Raw genomic sequence first — 19,419 nt, 5'->3', positions numbered from 1 at the left:
ATTTTTTAAAATATTTGAACTGGCATGGCTTGATTCGATTATAAAGTACATTATAGCCACAAATCCAAAATCATCAAGAGTTAGTGCTTCACCCCTCCAGACATGGCATCAAATCCCAGTTCAATAACCAAATGCCTACATAAGAGGCATGAAATTAAACGTCATAAACAAGATAATAGGGTCTACTAAAAATTTTCCACAGAAATCTTAGATTTTGATTTTGTCCATTAAACTCATTGATACTCATTAAACATGAGGATTGTCCAGGAACTGAAATCACAAGTTTTCAAATTGGAAAATGATATTAGGGGTGCAACTTGGTCTGGTCGGTTTGAGGTTTTGCTAAAAAATGAATGAGAATAAACCCGAACACGAACCCGACCCTATTTTAAGGTAAAAGCTCAACCCGATTTCTCAAAAATCGACCCTAGTTGCACCCCTGAATGATATGGGAACAGGTTCGGATCCCAACAAATCGGAGAACTGACTCCTCTATCTTCTTTTGTCACTAAAATTACTAAAAATATCCTTTTGATTTTCAAAATGAATGGAACAGCCTTTCTCTCTAGGCCCTGTGGCGTTCCATGATTTAATGGGTTCCTCTCTTGGTCACACTATGGGCTGCCTGCCCATGGCATCATCGCTCTTCCAAATTTCATTGGTGTTTTCTAACTTTAAGACCCTATGCATGTATGCATGTTATGAATTGAGTGGCCATTTTCTTCTAAAATGGGATCCTTTACTGAAAATAAAGAAGGGGTAAATATGGCAGACCGATTTTGGCAATTTGAAAATGTTTTTTGCATTTCTCCACTCTTCTCTTTTTGTTTTATGCGCACATATCATGATAGTGGATCCCGTGCTTGTGTTTTAGGGGTGCGACTCGGGTCGATATTTCTTAATTGTGGTTGAGAGTTTGTTTACCTTGAAATCAGGTCGGGTTCGGGTTGTCCTATTCATTTTTTAGCAAAAGCTCAACCCGACCTGACCCAAGTTGCACCCCTACTTTTTTTCAGTACGGGACCCGTTTTCCTAGCAACCCTCTATCTATTATATAAAGAGGAAAGAGAGTTTTACTGTTAACGTGTTCTTGCAGCTGACTTTTGCATGCGAAAACAGCCATATAGGCTCACTTTTTAACAGATTTTGTCTTATCCATTTAGTTAATCTGACTAGGGCTGTTCTCATGCAAAAGCCAGCCGTGAAATGGCTTTCCGCGAAACTGCCTAGCAAATCCCTATGAGATTTGCTAGACAATTCAGCATAAAAACATTTCATGGCTAACATTTGTAGTAGAGAACAGCCACCTCAGATGAATTAAATGAATAAGACATAGTACACTAAAAAGTGAGCCTGTTCTCTCTTGCAAAAGTGAGCCCCAAAATGGATTTATGCGAAATTGCCTAGCAAATTGATAATTCATCTCACTAGGGGTCCAGGTGCAGCTAGCCCCTGTTCACCCATTGAAAAATAAATGAATATATATGCAACATGATGTAAGAATGGGAACAACATTTGTTGGGTGGCTACAAGGATCTTGTAGGGGATTTGGTTAGAGCATCTTTGAGGATTTTGTGTGTTGGAAGGATGCATATGGGAGCAGCTTTCATGTATTTCAATAATAATGCGTGAATTGTCCCTTCTTATTGGACCAATCCAATTAAGGTTAAAATGAAAGCTATGAAAAATTGTGTGACGTATTGAATATGCGAGCGGATCGTATGTGGCCTACATACTCTGATGCAATGTAAGAAAACGTGAAATTTAAATACCTTATTTTTTGTTGAAAAAGGACCCTAGGTGTTTGAAATGCTTTCAGCTACGACAAAACTAACTCAAAATAATCGACACATCTCAAATTCCTAAGTTTTGATAATAAGACAAATTCACCCTTTCTTGTATGTTTTAACAAGCTGTCAAAGGCTATTATACTTCCCAAAAGGCTCTCACAAAAGGTGGTTAAAACATATGAGACAAGGTGAATTCGTCTCATTATAGGGGGTGTCTAGGCAATTTTGCAAAAGCCATTTCGTAGTCTTTCTTTTCTCACCAAGGAAATGCCACATATGCATTGCTCAGACTTGAAAATATCTTATTGCTCTGACCAAGAAGCAACAATGTTCCTATTTTGAGGATTTATACTCTCTTATTTTTAGTACTTAATACAAAAATTCAATGATATAATATATAAGAGAGAACCTTTCTTAAGATGTTGTTCAAAATATATACAGGTGAACAATGATATTGTTCAAAGTACATGCGGTGTGTGAAGAGCATACTATATGTAGGTACATTAGGAAATATTCATAAGTCTCTTCAATAGAATATATTGTGGTAGTCGCAGGCATGGCAGTGGTACAATGATAAATGCATCTAAACTCCCACTTAGCATTGGAGTAAGAGGTCTCAAGTTTTATTCTTGTCAAAGAAACATGTATGAAACCATAAATCTGGGCATGAAAAAGATAAAGAATTGGGCGAAGAAGTGCCACATGGCTAGGGGTAAGAGATAACGGCCAACTCAATATAATAAATTAATACTCTCTGCTACTGTTTATAAATTGCGTCCAACATCGCTGCCTGTATATAAACACATATATTTGAGAATGATAAACTCCCCTCGCAAAAGCTAAATGTCAAGAGCACCCTGTAATTGTAGTGGCATATCATCCAAATATGACATGTAACAATGGGGACATTTAGTATTGATTTCTTTAGTTACTTTTAAAATAACAAATGGATACCCCTTTTTTAGCATTATTTTAAGAAATAAATGGTAAATATTTAATTTCACAAGTCAATGATTGGAAAAGCGGACAAAAGACTCCTTTGGATGCTTTGGATGAGGGGGTCACCCAAAGAAAAGCAACATAAGGTGCCTTGAGCATTGATTTACTTATTTCTGCAAGATAGTTTTGTTCCAAGACCTATTTTTAGGAAAGGCTCTCTCTCTCTCTCTCTCTCTCTCTCTCTCTCTCTCTCTCCATTGGATCATCCTAACCCATCCAAAAGTAGAGGGCAAAATGGATAGACACTTTTTGCCCACAAATCTGCCCATTTTCTCCTCCACTTTTGGAGGGGTTAGGATGATCCAATGGAGCTGATTTTTGGTACACACCCTATCTATGATGGGGCCTTGCAAATGAATGGTTTGGATCATCCAAACAAAGTGGGCGCCTTATGTTTTGTGAGCGTCACCTCATATAAGCTTATATGAGGTTAACCTTAGAACTCTCTCTCTCTCTCTCTCTCTCTCTCTCTCTCTCTATATATATATATATATATATATATATATCGGGAACATGTTTCTGGGGTATCGCTCACCCTGAGCAACCCAATATAAATACACCATCTCCATGTAGTTTGAGTCATCCAACCCATTCATTCTATAGGACCTCATATAGATAGGGTGTTCCTAAGAAACAATCTACATACCATAATCCTAACCATTCGATCTATAGGAGCTTAATTTCTAGCCATCCATTTCAAAACCTCCACAAATCATAACTCTAACCATAACCTATAATCCTAACCATAAACCTTTTCCCTTTTATATATAGGGAAAAGGTTTCTGAGGTATCGCGCAGCCTTAGCAGCCCTCTATATACGCCATTTCCCATGGTGTCTAAGTCATCCAACCTGTTCATTCTATAGGACCTACCATAGGTAGGGTGTCCCTAAGAAATCATCTCTATAGGATCATGGTATGTGTTGATTTGTGGAGTTTTAGAATGGACGGCTACAAACTAGGTGTCTATAGATCGAATGGTTAGGATGATTGTATGGAGCTCGTTTCTTAGGAACACCCTATCTATGTGAGGTCCTATGTAATGAAAATGTAGGATGAGTCACACAACATGGGAGATGGTGTTATATAGAGGCTTGCTCAGCCTGCGTGATACCTCAGAAACCTCGCCCCTATATATATATATATATATATATATATATATATTGAAATTCCAAGGGTAGGCCCGAGTACTATTCTAATGGCAACTTATGAAGAGGAAAAATTTGGTTTCTAACAAGTTTTAAGCTTTTAAAAACTCTAACACAATTTTGAAGATTTACGAGATCAAAAAGGCAATTAAGCATACAAGTTAAATCCTAAGTGCAATGCAAATATAAAGCAAGAGATAATAGAGAGTGCACCCGAGATTTAAAGTGGTTCGGTCCTCAAAACGCGAGGCCTACTCCACTCCACCAACCAAACCCGTTGATAGCTTCACTATATTGATCTTCTTAACTTCGGCGAAGATCGGTGCCAATTACAATTCCAATTGCCTTTAACCTTGGTGGCAATCCTCACCACGGAGAGTGGGCTTCGCTTCTCCGAACACTCGCCCGAATACAATCGTTTGAATAAGAAAGAAAGAACAAAAAATCCCTCACAAGGGTTTAAAAGGTTTGTAGAAGATGTACAAATTTGAGCCTAATGATGCAAATCCTAATTCTAGAGGATGAGAGGCATAAACAAGCTTGATTCACTCTTAGGATGTTCAAATAGAGTTTTTGAGTGTTAGGATTCATCATTGGGAAGTTTAGAATACCCATATATATAGAAAAACCCAAATATGACCGTTTGGGGGCATAGTTGTAATTCTGGCAAAATTCCCCAACGGATATATTTTTTCCCGTTATAGTGTTCTCGGAGTTCCGGGAATTGAAACAGAAGATGGAAAATGTTACTGGACCAAATCTCGAAGCTCCGAGAAATTCTCTCGGAGTTCCGAGCTCGGAGCTCTGAAAAGCCTATTTCCAGCAGATTTTTAATTCTTGTTTCTTATTTGTTTTGGGCTTCCAAATCTTCACCAAGTGGGATTGTTATGAGGGTTCCAAATTGTTGGAACACCACAAGGACAACCACTTAAGCATTTAGGGTGTGTGGATACTTATTTATGCCTCTTAAACTTAAGCTAGGATTGGATCAATACAAACTAAAAAAGACTTAAAATGGTCTTCACTTGCAATACTTCAAGTCTTCTAGAGTCTTGGATTTCCGACGACTTTGGCCTTCCGAATGTGGTCAAATGAGTGTTTCTCGGCCTCAATCCAAACAATCTTGTCTTAACACAATCATGATCTACAACTTTGACATTCAAACACATTAGTGATATAAAATCATTTGTGTATTGGAATCATCAAAAGAAGATGGGAATGCCAAGGTGGGAACCATTGGGCTTACAATCTCCCCATTTTTTATGATGACAAGCACAAGAGATTTTCCAATAAAAGCATACATATATTTCCTTACACAAGATTTTTCTCCCCCTTTGGCATCAATCAAAAAGATGGAGTAAAAGAAAATCAAAGGGATAAAATTTTCAATTTTAAGCTCCCATTTTTCAAGGAAAAAAACAAACATAGAACTGCCCTTATTTAAAGTTTTTATTCAACACAAGAGGGGATATTTAAACAACCATACAAAGATATTCAATTTTAAGTGCAAGCCCCTAATCTAAACACATATGAAGAGAATCATATGAGGGCATTAGGAACCCAAGCTTTCTTGGTTCTACCACAATCCCTAATCTTAGATACATTGGAATTGGTAGTGACCATTGATTCCACATTAATGGCATCTAACATGAGGGTTAGATAGACTAGTCCTATCATAAAATACATGATTAGGTCTATGACTAGCCTTTTTCAAGATTATGTCAATAATTTTATCACCATTTAAGAATCCATGGAGACATAATCTTAACTTTTTATTTTCATTATGAAGATGGGTTATTTGATTTAGAAAATCATTAGTGTCATCTTCATAAGATTTGGAAGAGCTTGCCACATTATGAAATTGTACTAATTGGCAAGATTTCTCATCCAAAATACCCTTAAGGGTTTTAATCTCAAGTTTAAAATTTTCAATTTGTGCTTGAGATTTAGATATGGAAGAAGATGACTCATTTTTCAAAACATCAAGTTCATTTTCTAATTTTGAAATAGATTTTTTAAGAACTTTATTCTTTAAAATTTGAGAATGCAAGGTAATGCACAATTTATCATAAGATATGTTTCCACTATCACTACTTGATGAATTACAAGAGGGGTTAGAATTTACCTCATCTTCATAGGTGAGTGCCATGAAGCAAAGATCATCCTTATTAGCCTCCCCTTCACTTGAGATTTTTCCCGAAGTGCTAGAAGCATCCCAAGCGGCTACAAGACCCTTGTTCTTCTTCCAATCCTTCTTCTTTCCCTTGTACTACGAGGAAGATGAGTTGAGAAGAGGGCACTCCGGTCTTTTGTGTCCCGTCTTCTTACAATTATAACATCTTATATCACCCTCAACTTCACTTTCTTCTTCTTTTTATCTTTTTTGTGCTTCTTTCTCCATAAGCTTTTGAATTTTCTCAAAGCTTCTTCTTCATCACTATCTGCCTCACTTGAGGAAGATGAGTCTGCTTTCACCTTGAGTGCTAAGGATCTACTCTCTTTTTCTTTCTCTTTTGACTTCTTCTCCTCTTGTCGACTAGTGAGGAGCATCTCATGAGTGATAAGAGATCCTACAAGCTCCTCCATAGTTAGCATCTTGAGATCCTTTGATTCTTGTATGGCGGTGACCTTTGGATCCCAATGTGGAGGAAGTGACTTAAGCAACTTACCCACAAGCTCATCAGTAGGATAAGATTTACCAAGATTAGCTAATTCATTTGATATTTTAGAAAATCAGGTGTACATTTCAGAAATATTTTCATTTTGACCCATTCTAAACATTTCATATTTGCTCTTTAACAAGTTTATTTTGGAATCCTTGACTTGTGATGTTTCCTCATGGGTAACGGCAAGAGTATCCCAAATAACCTTAGCGGAATAAAAAAGAGTTACTCTATTAAACTCTTCCGTAGATAACGCGTAAAACAAAGAGTTTATAGCTTTGTAATTTAAATTTGAATACCTTTTCTCTACAACATTCCATTCTTCAAATGGTTTGGAAGGCAAAGTGTATCCATTTTCAACAATATTCCAAAGCTCTACATCTATAGAGAGAAGATAGATGCGCATCCTTGTCTTTCAATGTCCATAGTTGGACCCATCAAAGAAAGGAGGTCTAGTTGTGAAATGGCCTTCCGAAAGTCCGGTTCCATTTATGTTTGCCATTTCACAATTAGAAAGTTGCCAATGATCTTATGATCTTTCCCTTGTTAAAATTTTAAAAAAAATTACCAAAGATTTTAAGAAAAGAAAATCTTTTAAGAGCCAAGGCTCTGATACCAAGTGAAATTCCAATGGTAGGCCCGAGTACTATTCTAATGGCAACTTATAAGGAGGAAAAATTAGGTTTCTAACAAGTTTTAAGCTTTTGAAAACTCTAACACAATTTTGAAGATTTAGGAGATCAAAAAGGCAATTAAGCATACAAGTTAAATCCTTAGTGCAATGCAAATGTAAAGCAAGAGATAATAGAGAGTGCACCCAAGATTTAAAGTTGTTCGGTCCTCAAAACGCGAGGCCTACTCCACTCCACCAACCAAACCCGTTGATGGCTTCACTATGTTGATCTTCTTAACTTCAGCAAAGATCGATGCCAATTACAATTCCAATTGCCTTTAACCTTGGTGGCAATCCTCACTACGGAGAGTGGGCTTTGCTTCTCCGAACACTCGCTCGAATACAATCGTTTGAATAAGAAAGAAAGAACAAAAAATCTCTCACAAGAGTTTACAAGGTTTGTAGAAGATGTACAAATTTGAGCCTAATGATCCAAATCCTAATTCTAGAGGATGAGAGGCATAAACAAGCTTGATTCACTCTTAGGATGTTCAAATAGAGTTTTTGAGTATTAGGATTCATTATTGGGAAGTTTAAAATACCCATATATATAGAAAAACCCAAATATGACCGTTTGGGGGCATAGTCGTAATTCTGGCAAAGTTTCCCAACGGATATATTTTTTCCCGTTCTAGTGTTCTCGGAGTTCCGAGAAATTCTCAGAGTTCCAAGAATTTCTCTCGGAGTTCCGAAAATTGAAACAGAAGATGGAAAATGTTACTGGACCAAATCTCGGAGCTCCGAGAATTCTCTCGGAGTTCCGAGAAGCCTATTTCCAGCAGATTTTCAATTCTTGTTTCTTATTTGTTTTGGGCTTCCAAATCCTCACCAAGTGGGATTGTTATGAGGTTCCAAATTGTTGGAACACCACAAGGACAACCACTTAAGCATTTAGGGTGTGTGGATACTTATTTATGCCTCTTAAACTTAAGCTAGGATTGGATCAATACAAACTAAAAAAAGACTTAAAATGGTCTTCACTTGCAATGCTTCAAGTCTTCTAGAGTCTTGGATTTTCGACGACTTTGGCCTTCCGAATGTGGTCAAATGAGTGCTTCTCGACCTCAATCCAAGCAATCTTGTCTTAACACAATCATGATCTACAACTTAGACATTCAAACACATTAGTGATATAAAATCACTTGTGTATTGGAATCATCAAAAGAAGATGGGAATGCCAAGGTGGGAACCATTAGGTTTACATATATATATATATATATATATATATATATATATATATATATATATATAGAGAGAGAGAGAGAGAGAGAGAGAAAACGGTTTCTACACATAAGTGTAGATAAGTTATCTACACACTAGCTTAAAATACCAGGGAAGGCATATTGTTTGGGTGATCCAAACCATTCATTTGTTTTGCTCTCACATGGATATGGTGTCCACAAAAAATCAGCTCATAGGATCATCCCAACCCTACGATTTGTGGAGGTAAAATGGACGTGTATAAACCATCACAAATCTGTCCATTTTTTTCCTCCACGGTTAGAAGGGTTAGGATGATCCTTTGGAGCTGATTTTTTGTGGACACCCTATCTATGTGAGGGCCAATCGAATGAATGGTTTGGATCACCCAAACAATGAGGGCCTCCACTGTATTTTCAGCTAGTGTGTAGATAACTTATCTACACTTGTGTGTAGAAACCGTTCTCTCATATATATATATATATATATATATATATATATATATATATATATATATATAGGAAAGTGAAGCTACACCGCCGGCTTAAAATACAATGGGCCCACATTGTTTTGGTGATCCAAAGAATTCATTTGATTGGCCCTCACATAGATAGGGTGTCCACCAAAAATCAGCTCCATAGGATCATCCCAACCCTACGATTTGTGGAGGCAAAAATGAACGTGTAAAAACCTTCACAAATTTGTCCATTTTTGCCTCCACGGTTTGAAGGGTTGGGATGATCCTATGGAGCTGATTTTTGGTGGACACCTTATCTATGTGAGAGCCAATCAAATGAATGGTTTGGATCACCAAAACAATGTGGGCCCATTGTATTTTAACTAAGTTAGCTACACCGGCGGTGTAGCTTCACTTTCCTCATATATATATATATATATATATATATATATATATATATATATATATATATATAACCCCGTGTGATGCACGGGCAGAGAAAGAACTGTACGAACCACATCATAGGTTGATCCAAACCGTCCATGTGATGGAACACAACAGAAATAGGTTGTGCCCGTAAAATCATGTCCATAGGCTGATCCTAGCCCTCTAATCTATAGAGGTTTCCATAATATGTTGTTCCTCTTAAGGTGCCCGGAATTCGTCAATATTTTGAAAGGTGTCTTGAATCCGTAGTATGATGTAATATGTTTACAAAATCCGTAGTATTATGTAACATATGCACCCAATCCATAATTTTGCAAAGAAAAAACGTCACCATGTTGACTTTTTGGACAAAAGGTATAGTAAAAAATTCATCAAGAAGGATAACATAGGTATTGTGAAGGGGGTAGGATTGAAAATATGGGGCTTTAATGGGGGCCTTTGTTAACAAAAGCAAAAAAAAATGATGTGTAATTCTATTAGAATTTTGGAAGAAATTCAAATAATTCTCTCCTTTTGATGAACACATTTATGTGTGAATGATAGTGGTAGGATGCATGTATATTTTATATTTTAAGCGGTGCTACTAAAGTATTTTTGTTGTTTTTGTTGTTTCAGGATTTTTATTGGAATTATGAAGAAAATTGAACTTAACATATGAAAATAGTGAAGAAATGACCAATTGCCATGAGAATCCAAAGTTCCAAAATGCCTTAGTTGGCCGAATTGGCATGATGATTTAGTAGGATCAAATTGATAATGCCACACCCCCTTACTTTGCTTTGAAAGATGAAATTTCAAGGATGGATGATGAAAAATAAGAGAAGAGAAATGATCTTAATTCCAATGGTTGAGATTGAAATGATCAAGAGAGGAGAAGGGAATTATTAGTTGTTTATGTGCATTACAAAGGAAGGGTAGATTTGCCATTTGCGAAAGTATATGGCATGATTGCAATTCATTCGAAAGATAGGGACAATTTGGTCCTTTCATGCACATATTCCTCAACTTGGAAACTTTCCATTATTTTCTACCATTTATAAAGTTGCTTGACAAAATAATTAGAAGGTTTTAGACAAACCTTTGGAAAGAAAAAAAAAAGGGAAGTAACCCATGTGTTTTTTAGAAGAGATATAGAAAGCACATTCAAGCCTTAATCTTGTCCTTTCATTTGTTTCCTAAGATTAGCTTTTTAATCTCCACCTTACATCTTTTTCAATCCCTTAATTTAGCAACCTTTCTCACCCAAAATCAATCTCTCTTGAACTCTCTCCCATCTTCTTCAATTTTTAGTCTCGTCTCGTCTCGTCGCGTCTTCAACAGTTTTTTTATTTTTTCTAAAACTTCAAGGAACCATAACTTCTTCGTTTTAGCTCTGATTCGCGCGTGGTCGGATCCGTTGGACTTGTATCGACGAGAGGAATCCGATCAAGGCTTGAAGGAGGACAATGATTCAACCATTGAAGGAGAAAAAGAATAAGTTTTTCTTATTTTGATCTTTATTTTAAATTACAATTTGATGTATTTTTTGTTTCAATTTCAATTAAAGAAGAGTTCTTTTTATTTTCTTTTTCCTTCTCAAGTTCTTAATGGAAATTCTCTTATTTCTACTTTTTATTTTTGTTTCTTTGACTTTCTTCATGAGTAACTAAATCCTATATACTTAGGGTTTAGATGAAACCATGGGGAAGGAGAAAGGTTTTTAATTAAATTTAATGGTATGGAATTAATGGTTAATAATTGTTGCATACCAATCATTCATGCCATTGGCTTTCCCCTTTCGTATGAGTGATTGCTATGAATATTATAAATATTTATACAGCCTTTAAAATTGGAGTGTGTCTTTGATAAATTACTCATGGGCAATGACATCCATTGATCTTATTTCCCATAGACTAATTATCAAATATACAATTCAATACACAAAAATTATTTTAATTAATCAATTTAATCCAAACCCATGGTGGATTCTAACCCTAAGTAATCTTTTATATTGGATTAAGGTTTTTACACTATTCCAAATTACTTTTGCAATTTTCCAATTTACTTAGGCCCTTAGAATTTTGGTTTTCTAATTAAATTAGATAAGTAGTTAAAAGGATAAGTAGTTAAAAGGATAAGTAGTTAAAAGAGATCATTAGAACCTTGGTACACTTTGCCTAAATTAGGATTTTAAATAAAAAAATATCTTAGTTAAATTTGATTCTTAGATTGATTAGAATATACGCTTATATATAGTGTTGGCTCCGAGGTCAAGTCCACGGAAATCCTGAGTCAATTCCAGGCAACATTATATCATAGCTAGTATTCTAATCGGTACAAGAATAGGATTGACAACTAGATTTCTCTTCCCTGAGTTCGACCCGTATTTACACGATCCGTGCACTTGCGGTTATTTAATATCACAAGCACCTTTTCTCTTCTGATATATAGTATATACTAGTAAAAACCCCTGCAAAGAACTGTACGGACCACATCATAGGTTGATCCAAACCGTCCATGTGATGGAACACAACATAAATCGGTTGTGCCCGTAAAATCATTTCCATAGGCTGATCCTAGCCCTCAAATCCATAGAGGTTTCCATAAGATGTTGTTCCTCTAAAGGTGCCTGAAATTCGTCAATATTTTTCAAGGTGTCTTGAATCCGTAGTATTATGTAATATGTTCACAAATATCCGTAGTAGTATGTAACATCTGCCCCCAATCCATAATTTTGCGTAGAATATGTTGACTTTGTCCACTTTTTCTATTAAAAAAGCATAAAGGAGGGGGGTAGGATTGAAATTATGTGGCTTTAATGGGTGCCTTTGTTACAAAGCATAAAGGAGAGGGTAGGATTGAAAATATGTGGGTTGAATGGGTGCCTTTGTTAAAAAAAAGTGATGTGTAATTCTCATAGAATTTTGGGAGAAATTCAAATAATTCTCTCATTTTCTCTTCTGCTATATATATATATATAATATATATACTAGTAAAAAACCCCGTGCTATGCACGGGCCGACAAAGAACTGTACGGACCACATCATAGGTTAATCCAAACCGTCCATGTGATGGAACACAACATTAATAGGTTGTGCCCGTAAAATCATTTGCATAGGCAGATCCTAGCCCTCCAATCCATAGAGATTTTCATAATTAAAAAAGCATAAAGTAGGGGGGTAGGATTGAAATTATTGGGCTTTAATGGGTGCCTTCGTTAAAAAGCATAAAGGAGGGGGTAGGATTGAAAATATGCGGGTTGAATGGGTGCCTTTGTTAAAAAAAGTCAAAAAAAGTAATATGTAATTCTCATAGAATTTTGGGAGAAATTCAAATAATTATCCTTTTCTCCTCTGCTATATATATATATATATATATATATATATATATATATATATATATGTGAGAAAACGGTTCCTGCGGTTAACCTCAGGAAAGTTACCTGCGGTGGCGTGTTATAAGGATTCCCATTGGCTGAAAGATGTGGGCTCATGTACGCTGAAAAAACTTAAAACGCAAGTTCAAAATGACAATCGAACCCTTATATTTCATACAGTTTCAATTTTTTTGACATTGAAGTCCCCCTCAAATCGTAAAAATGTGAATCTAGGGTTTTATGCGCTTCTCTTCTCTGCTTCTCTCTCTCTCTCTCTCTCTCTCTCTTCCAAACGATAGTCCAATCTAGGGTTTATCCTTTTGTTTTCTCTCCATTTCTGTCATTTTCTTTCTCCTTTTCCTCCTTTGCTTTTAGGGTTTATTTCCCACTCCATTTTCTTTCTATTTTTTGTTCGTTTTCTGTTGTTTTTTTATGTTGGTTTTTTCTTTTTGGTAAATTGAAAATATATTGCAGGTTAGAAGGGTCGAGATTTGGAGAAGATGACTTGAGAAATTCTATTTTTGTAAAGACTACCCTCATTAAATCTAAAATTAAATCTAAAAACTGCATTAAGCTGTTCATTATTCATAATTAAGGGAAGTAATTAGGGGCATTTGATGACTAAATTAAAAAGACTAGTATCAATTAAAAGGAAAAAAAAACCGTTGGAAATTATGAGGAAGGAAAGCACGATCTCAAAATTTTAGAAAAATATGGGCAAAACGGAAGATTTCTTTATGGATCGAATTTATTTGGTGGTAACATCCATCCTTGCTTAGAAATACATAAAAATCTCTCCCAAATCAATTACATACCTCATTGTTAAGAGCAAAATCAAGAGAAGAAGAGGGGAAAGAATACAGTGAGAGAGAGAGGAAGAAAAGAGAGGCTCGGACGGTTCTTGGACGAGAATCCCATCTTGATTCTTCGTTTTCCCCATTCATCGCCACCGAGAGGTATGTTGATTTTTTTTAATTTCTTGAAATCCCTTGCATCTTCTTCATCAAATTTTTGAAATCATGGAATTTCATCCCCAAAACTGTGTATGCGATGAAACCCTTCTTGTTATTCTGTAAAACCCATTTCAATTTCACGAATTTTGCCATGCCCTATATCTCAAGCTCCAAAAACCTGCAGAAAACCACATCCACGTTAAAATAAATTAGGGTTTTTGCAGCTAACAAAGCAAGATACAAAAAGGAAAATAAATAAATGATTTATACATTACCCATCTCGTTTCACGTTTTTCTCCATGCTCAAATCTCACGATTTCATCACCTGCAAAAACCCAATCTGTGTTAAAAAGAAATACATGGATTTTATAATCAAAGGAAGCAAGATGCAAAATGAGAAAAATAAATAAAGTGATTTATACCTTACCCATTCCATTTTTTGATTTCTTCATACTCTATTTCATGTTTAAACCTGCAAAACCTCATCTCGTTAAAAATGGAAATAGGGTTTCTGCAAACCAAAGAAGCAGATGCAAAAAGGAAAAATAAAATAAATAAAATGATTTATACATTAACCATATCGATTCCACGATTTTTCCGTGCCAAATCTCACGATTTAATCACCTGCAAAAACCCTTATCTTCGTTAAAATGAAATTAGAGATGCTGTAATCGAATAAAGCAAGGCAGAAAGAGAAAAGAAAGAACGAAATATGTACATGCTTATGCCCTTGTTTTTACCTTGGGACACCCCCCCTATTTGTTTATTCGTTGTTTAAAAAAAAAAAAAAAAAAAGAAAGAAAGAAAAGACATACGTCTGTTCCTGCATTTTTGTACTTTTGGTCACAAATAAAACCTATATAAAGGACTTTTAATTTCCTAAAAAGTGGTAATACACAGTTTTATCAGTTCCTAATAAATTCTACAAAATGACTTTTCTTGTATAATTTTCAATAAATCAATTCTACGCTAGCAGCCCTCTTAGTACAAATTTTATGTAATTTTATGTAGGGTTAAGATCTCATCAGTGACGTTTATAATATTTTTTTTAAATAATTGATCTACAGGCCTACTACTTCCCTCTCCCACATAAAGGGGGCATCTTAATCTCACACATCTCCGGGTTTAAAAAAATAAAAGAAGGCAGGTGACAGCTAGACCTTGCCTTGTAATAGTTTTCAATATAACTTGTCTATGCAATGTAGCTCTACTTATAAATTTTGCCTTATTAATACCTGCTTAGTTAATTTATACTTGCTTGGCTGGAATCAAATGAATTGAAATGAAAAATGATTTGTTCTAAAATCTTATGCGAAGTAATGCAGGAAGGAAGGCAAAGGTAATGTACTTAAATTCTTAATTGCATATCATACATTGGGGAGAGTGAAGGGGAAATTAAGGGTGTGGTGGTATCATCCTGGGACCTAAGGTCCAAAGGCCAACGCGAGAAGCGTGTACAGCCTTTCGTTGGCAAACCATCCAAAAGGGATAGTATCCCCGAAACGGCTCGGCATTAAATGCGAGACCGAAATCCGAGTCCATAACGCCACTACCTTTAGACAGGGGTAGTGGGTAGTCGTGCGGCAAGGACACCGGCAAAAAGAAAAAAAAATGGAAAAGTCAGAAAAGAACTGACAGAAAAATAAAGTGGGGAAAAGCCGGATGTACCTGGGGAATGTGCTGTCTCAATTTATAAAATTGTTGCATACATAGTATAAATTTGAATTATTACCACTCCTTTTATTTATATTGCCGTGGATATTGTAATTTATTTCAGTCTTTATTATTGTTCCTAGATATTATTAAGGATCTGGATTATATTGCCTGTACTTTTTATATTGTCTCTCTTACTCTGCTTGGTCTCTGGAGGACCCTGCTCTGACGTTGTTTACTCTACCACAGGGGTTGAGGCGTTAGATGGTGGAGCATTTGCAAATGAAGGAACCTTGGGATAAGGGACTGTGTGATCAGAAAGTTCGTTTCTGGGGTTTTTGCATTTTGACGTCTTGCGTCATTTACCATTTTTATTTCTATCAAGACTTTATTTAGTTTGGACTTTGGTAATTTAAAACTTCGCTTTTCTTTTGAAGTATGAGTATTGAAATTGTTATGGTAAGACATATTAAGTTGGAATAAGATTCTATCGTGGTTGCTGCTTATAAAAAAAAAAAAATATTTCCATGATTTCTACGTTCTTTTGCTCGTAGCGACTCGACGGAAATCGGGTCGTTACAGTTGTGGTATCAAAGCCAGGTTTTTGTGAAATACCTGGAGTACGTGAGAGTGGGTAGATTATAGGATTGGGGTAGACAATTAAGAATTGTCGATCAAAATATATGCACTCTGATTTCTATACCTTTAAAGGGAAGACACAGTACTAAATTTTAATACTACTCAATCAATGGCAACAAAGCCTTCTATTAGTATGGTACTTCCTAGTAATAAAAATAAAAATAAAAAATTATGTCATCGATATATACATATGATTATATAATTGTTCATTTTGCAGATGTATCAGAGGAGGGGAGCTGCTAACCAGGCTAATGTCCCTAATAATGATGGACATGAACCAGCTCAGCTCGGTGCGCATGGCCTAGATGGACCTGACCCAGTTCAACCTCAAAATCAGGATGGTCTGCAAATGCTGGCAGAAATTCTTAGACAGAATCAGATAGCTAATCAGACCGCCCTTCAGGCCATCGCAGCCAATCTCGGGGCTCGTCAGGAGTCGAGGCCTCGTGAGGATGCCTCTCAGGTGCATCGTCAGTTCCGAGACTACCACCCATCTGAGTTTACTGGTTCAGGTGACCCCTTAGTGGCAGACCATTGGCTTACAGAGGTAGAGGGGATCTTTGCCGTGATGGAGTGCTCTAACATTCAGAAGATTCGTTTTGCTTCCTTCCTACTGAAGGGAGAGGCGGGTGTCTGGTGGCGGACTATGATTCAGAACTATCCCGCAGTTTTGTCTGGAACTTGGGGACAGTTCAAGTCTCGCTTTAATGAACAGTTCTTTCCGAAGCGCATAAGAATTCAGTTGGCGGGGCAGTTCGCAGAACTAAAGCAGGGGGCGTTGACTGTGGCTCAGTATGGAGCCAAGTTCAGAGAGCTTTCGCGTTTTGCACCTGGATACGCAGCGACGGAGGCAGATCGGGTTCGGAAATTTGTTAGCGGTCTTCGCCCTTCCATTAAGGCGAGTATCGTTAACCTTGGTACTAGGACCTTGGCAGAGGCCTGTGAGAAGGCCGAGGTGGCGGAAGACTGCGAGAAATCAGTACAGGCAGCTAGATCTCAATCATTTGCTAGCAGAAATCAGGGACCTTCACTCAAAAAGCAGAGGACAGATGGTGGTTCGCAATCCAAGACCTTGTGCTCTCTTTGCGGAAAATTCCATTCAGGCCAGTGCTGGAAATCTATGAACGTTTGTTTCAATTGTGGGGATCCGAACCACAAGCAGAGGGATTGCCCTAAGAAGAAGCATCAGCAGTATGCCAGGCAGCCATATCAGCAGCAGCGGGCTCTTCCTAGACCTCCACCCCAGCCGCAGCAGCAAAATCAGTGGAGGGGAAACCCAAATCTCATACCAGTCCAAGGAAGAAATGCACCCCAAGCTCCTATCAATCGGGTCTTTGCCTTGAGTCAGCGCGATGCTGAAGCATCCGATGCAGTTATCGAAGGTCAGCTTCTCGTTAATGGTATATCTGTTCATGTCTTATTTGATTCTGGCTCTACATTATCATTTATATCGCCTGATTTTGTTCGAGAATTAGCTTTATCCCCTGTACCCTTACTACATCCGTTGAGAGTGGTCACACCAGTAGGCGATGTGGTAGTTACTGACTTGGTATGCAAGGGTTGTAAAATTAAAATTGGGGACCGTGAACTTTTGGGAGACCTTGTATTGCTGAAAATGAATGACTTCAAGGTCATCCTAGGCATGGACTGGTTGGCATCTTATCACGCCAGTGTGGATTTTTTCCATAAGGTGGTGGTGTTCAGAATACCCGGAGAGGAAGAATTCTTGTTTGAGGGTGTGAAGCGCCCTGGCAAGATCAAAATTATTGCTGCATTAAGGGCCCAGAAATTGTTAAGTAGAGGCTGTGAAGGTTTCTTGGCGTATGTGAAGAAAGAAGATGATGGTGTAGGGTTATCAGCAGCTGATATTTCCGTAGTGAGTGAGTTCCTTGATGTTTTTCCAGAGGATCTCACGGAGTTGCCTCCCCACAGAGAGCTCGACTTTACCATTGCTCTCGAGCCAGGGACCTTACCCATTTCCAAAGCACCTTATCGGATGGCCCCTGCCGAGTTGAAGGAATTGAAGGAACAGTTGTCTGAGTTGCTTGAGAAAGGATTCATCAGGCCAAGTTCTTCGCCGTGGGGTGCTCCTGTTTTATTTGTTAAAAAGAAGGATGGCAGCCTCCGTTTGTGCATCGATTATCGGCAACTGAATAAGGTTACTGTCAAAAATCGTTATCCTTTGCCTAGGATCGACGATCTTTTTGACCAGTTGCAGGGAGCTTGTCACTTTTCTAAGATTGACCTCAGATCAGGGTATCATCAGCTTCGTGTCAGAGATGAGGACATATCCAAGACAGCTTTCAGGACCCGATACGGTCATTTTGAATTTGTGGTAATGCCATTTGGACTGACTAATGCTCCAACCATCTTTATGGATGTAATGAACAGGATCTTCAAACCCTTCTTAGATCAGTTCATTGTGGTATTTATTGATGATATTCTCATTTATTCTAAGTCCAAGGAAGATCATGCAGAGCATCTGAGGAGAGCACTTGAAACTTTGAGGCAGAATCATTTATTTGCCAAGTTTTCCAAGTGCGAGTTTTAGTTAGAGAGCGTGACATTCTTAGGTCACGTGGTCTCAAAGGAGGGCATCTCAGTTGACCCAGTTAAGGTAGAGGCAATATTGCAGTGGAAACAGCCTACTAACGCAACTGAGGTCAGAAGTTTCTTGGGACTAGCCGGTTATTACCGAAAATTTGTTGAGGGATTTTCTGCATTGGCTGGTCCTCTGACCAAGCTGACTAGAAAGAATGTCAAGTTTATTTGGGCGGAGGAGTGTGAGCTCAGTTTCCAGGAATTGAAGAAGAGGTTGACTTCGTCGCCTGTTCTTGTCCTCCCTTCTGAAGGAGTGGATTTTGTTATTTATAGTGATGCTTCCATAAAGGGGTTAGGTTGTGTACTTATGCAGAATGGGAAGGTGATTGCATATGGCTCACGGCAGTTGAAGCGGCATGAGGTGAATTACCCCACCCATGACTTAGAATTGGCAGCTGTGGTTTTTGCGCTCAGGATCTGGCGTCATTATTTGTATGGTGTGAAGTTTGAGGTTTTTACAGACCACAAAAGCCTCAAATACCTGTTTGATCAGAAAGAATTAAATATGCGCCAGAGGAGGTGGCTTGAGTTCTTAAAAGACTACAATTTTACATTGAGCTACCATCCAGGTAAAGCTAACGTGGTTGCCGATGCTCTCAGTAGGCAAGGAGGTGCTAAACTTGCATGCTTGATGATGGAAGAGTGGAAACTCCTTGAGCAGTTTAGAGATTTGACATTGGGTGTTTGCAAAGTGGGTGAGAAATCAGTTTTAGCAAATTTTCGAGTGCAGTCGGACTTTTTGGAGTCAATAAAGGCGGCTCAAGCAGATGATGCAGAGTTGGTCAAGTTGAAGAAAGAAGTAGATTCCAGACCAGACTTTTCAATTGGGGCAGACGGTTTCT

The 19,419-nt window shown here is 37.5% G+C and overlaps 1 protein-coding gene and 1 long non-coding RNA gene across 2 annotated transcripts; one reads left to right on the top strand and one right to left on the bottom strand.

Moving 5' to 3' along the window:
* Window positions 1-13,447: 13,447 nt before the first annotated feature.
* LOC143856453 (uncharacterized) lies at window positions 13,448-14,011 on the bottom strand. Its single transcript, XR_013238208.1, has 2 exons — window positions 13,960-14,011; window positions 13,448-13,862 (listed from the first exon to the last, which is right to left on the bottom strand). It is a non-coding gene; the product is annotated as an uncharacterized LOC143856453 (long non-coding RNA).
* A 2,074-nt stretch (window positions 14,012-16,085) lies between these two features.
* On the top strand, window positions 16,086-18,527 carry LOC143856655 (uncharacterized). The gene is made up of 2 exons (XM_077366920.1): window positions 16,086-16,112; window positions 16,194-18,527. Exons 1-2 carry the CDS (start codon window positions 16,086-16,088, stop codon window positions 18,525-18,527), a joined length of 2,361 nt encoding a protein of 786 aa, XP_077223035.1.
* Window positions 18,528-19,419: the final 892 nt, after the last annotated feature.

The sequence above is a fragment of the Tasmannia lanceolata genome, unplaced genomic scaffold (genome assembly GCF_043159265.1).
Source record: "Tasmannia lanceolata isolate RefF3 unplaced genomic scaffold, GAP_Taslan_0.1 ptg000023l, whole genome shotgun sequence".
Taxonomy (NCBI): Eukaryota; Viridiplantae; Streptophyta; class Magnoliopsida; order Canellales; family Winteraceae; genus Tasmannia; species Tasmannia lanceolata.
This window is presented reverse-complemented; position numbering and strand designations above follow the sequence as displayed.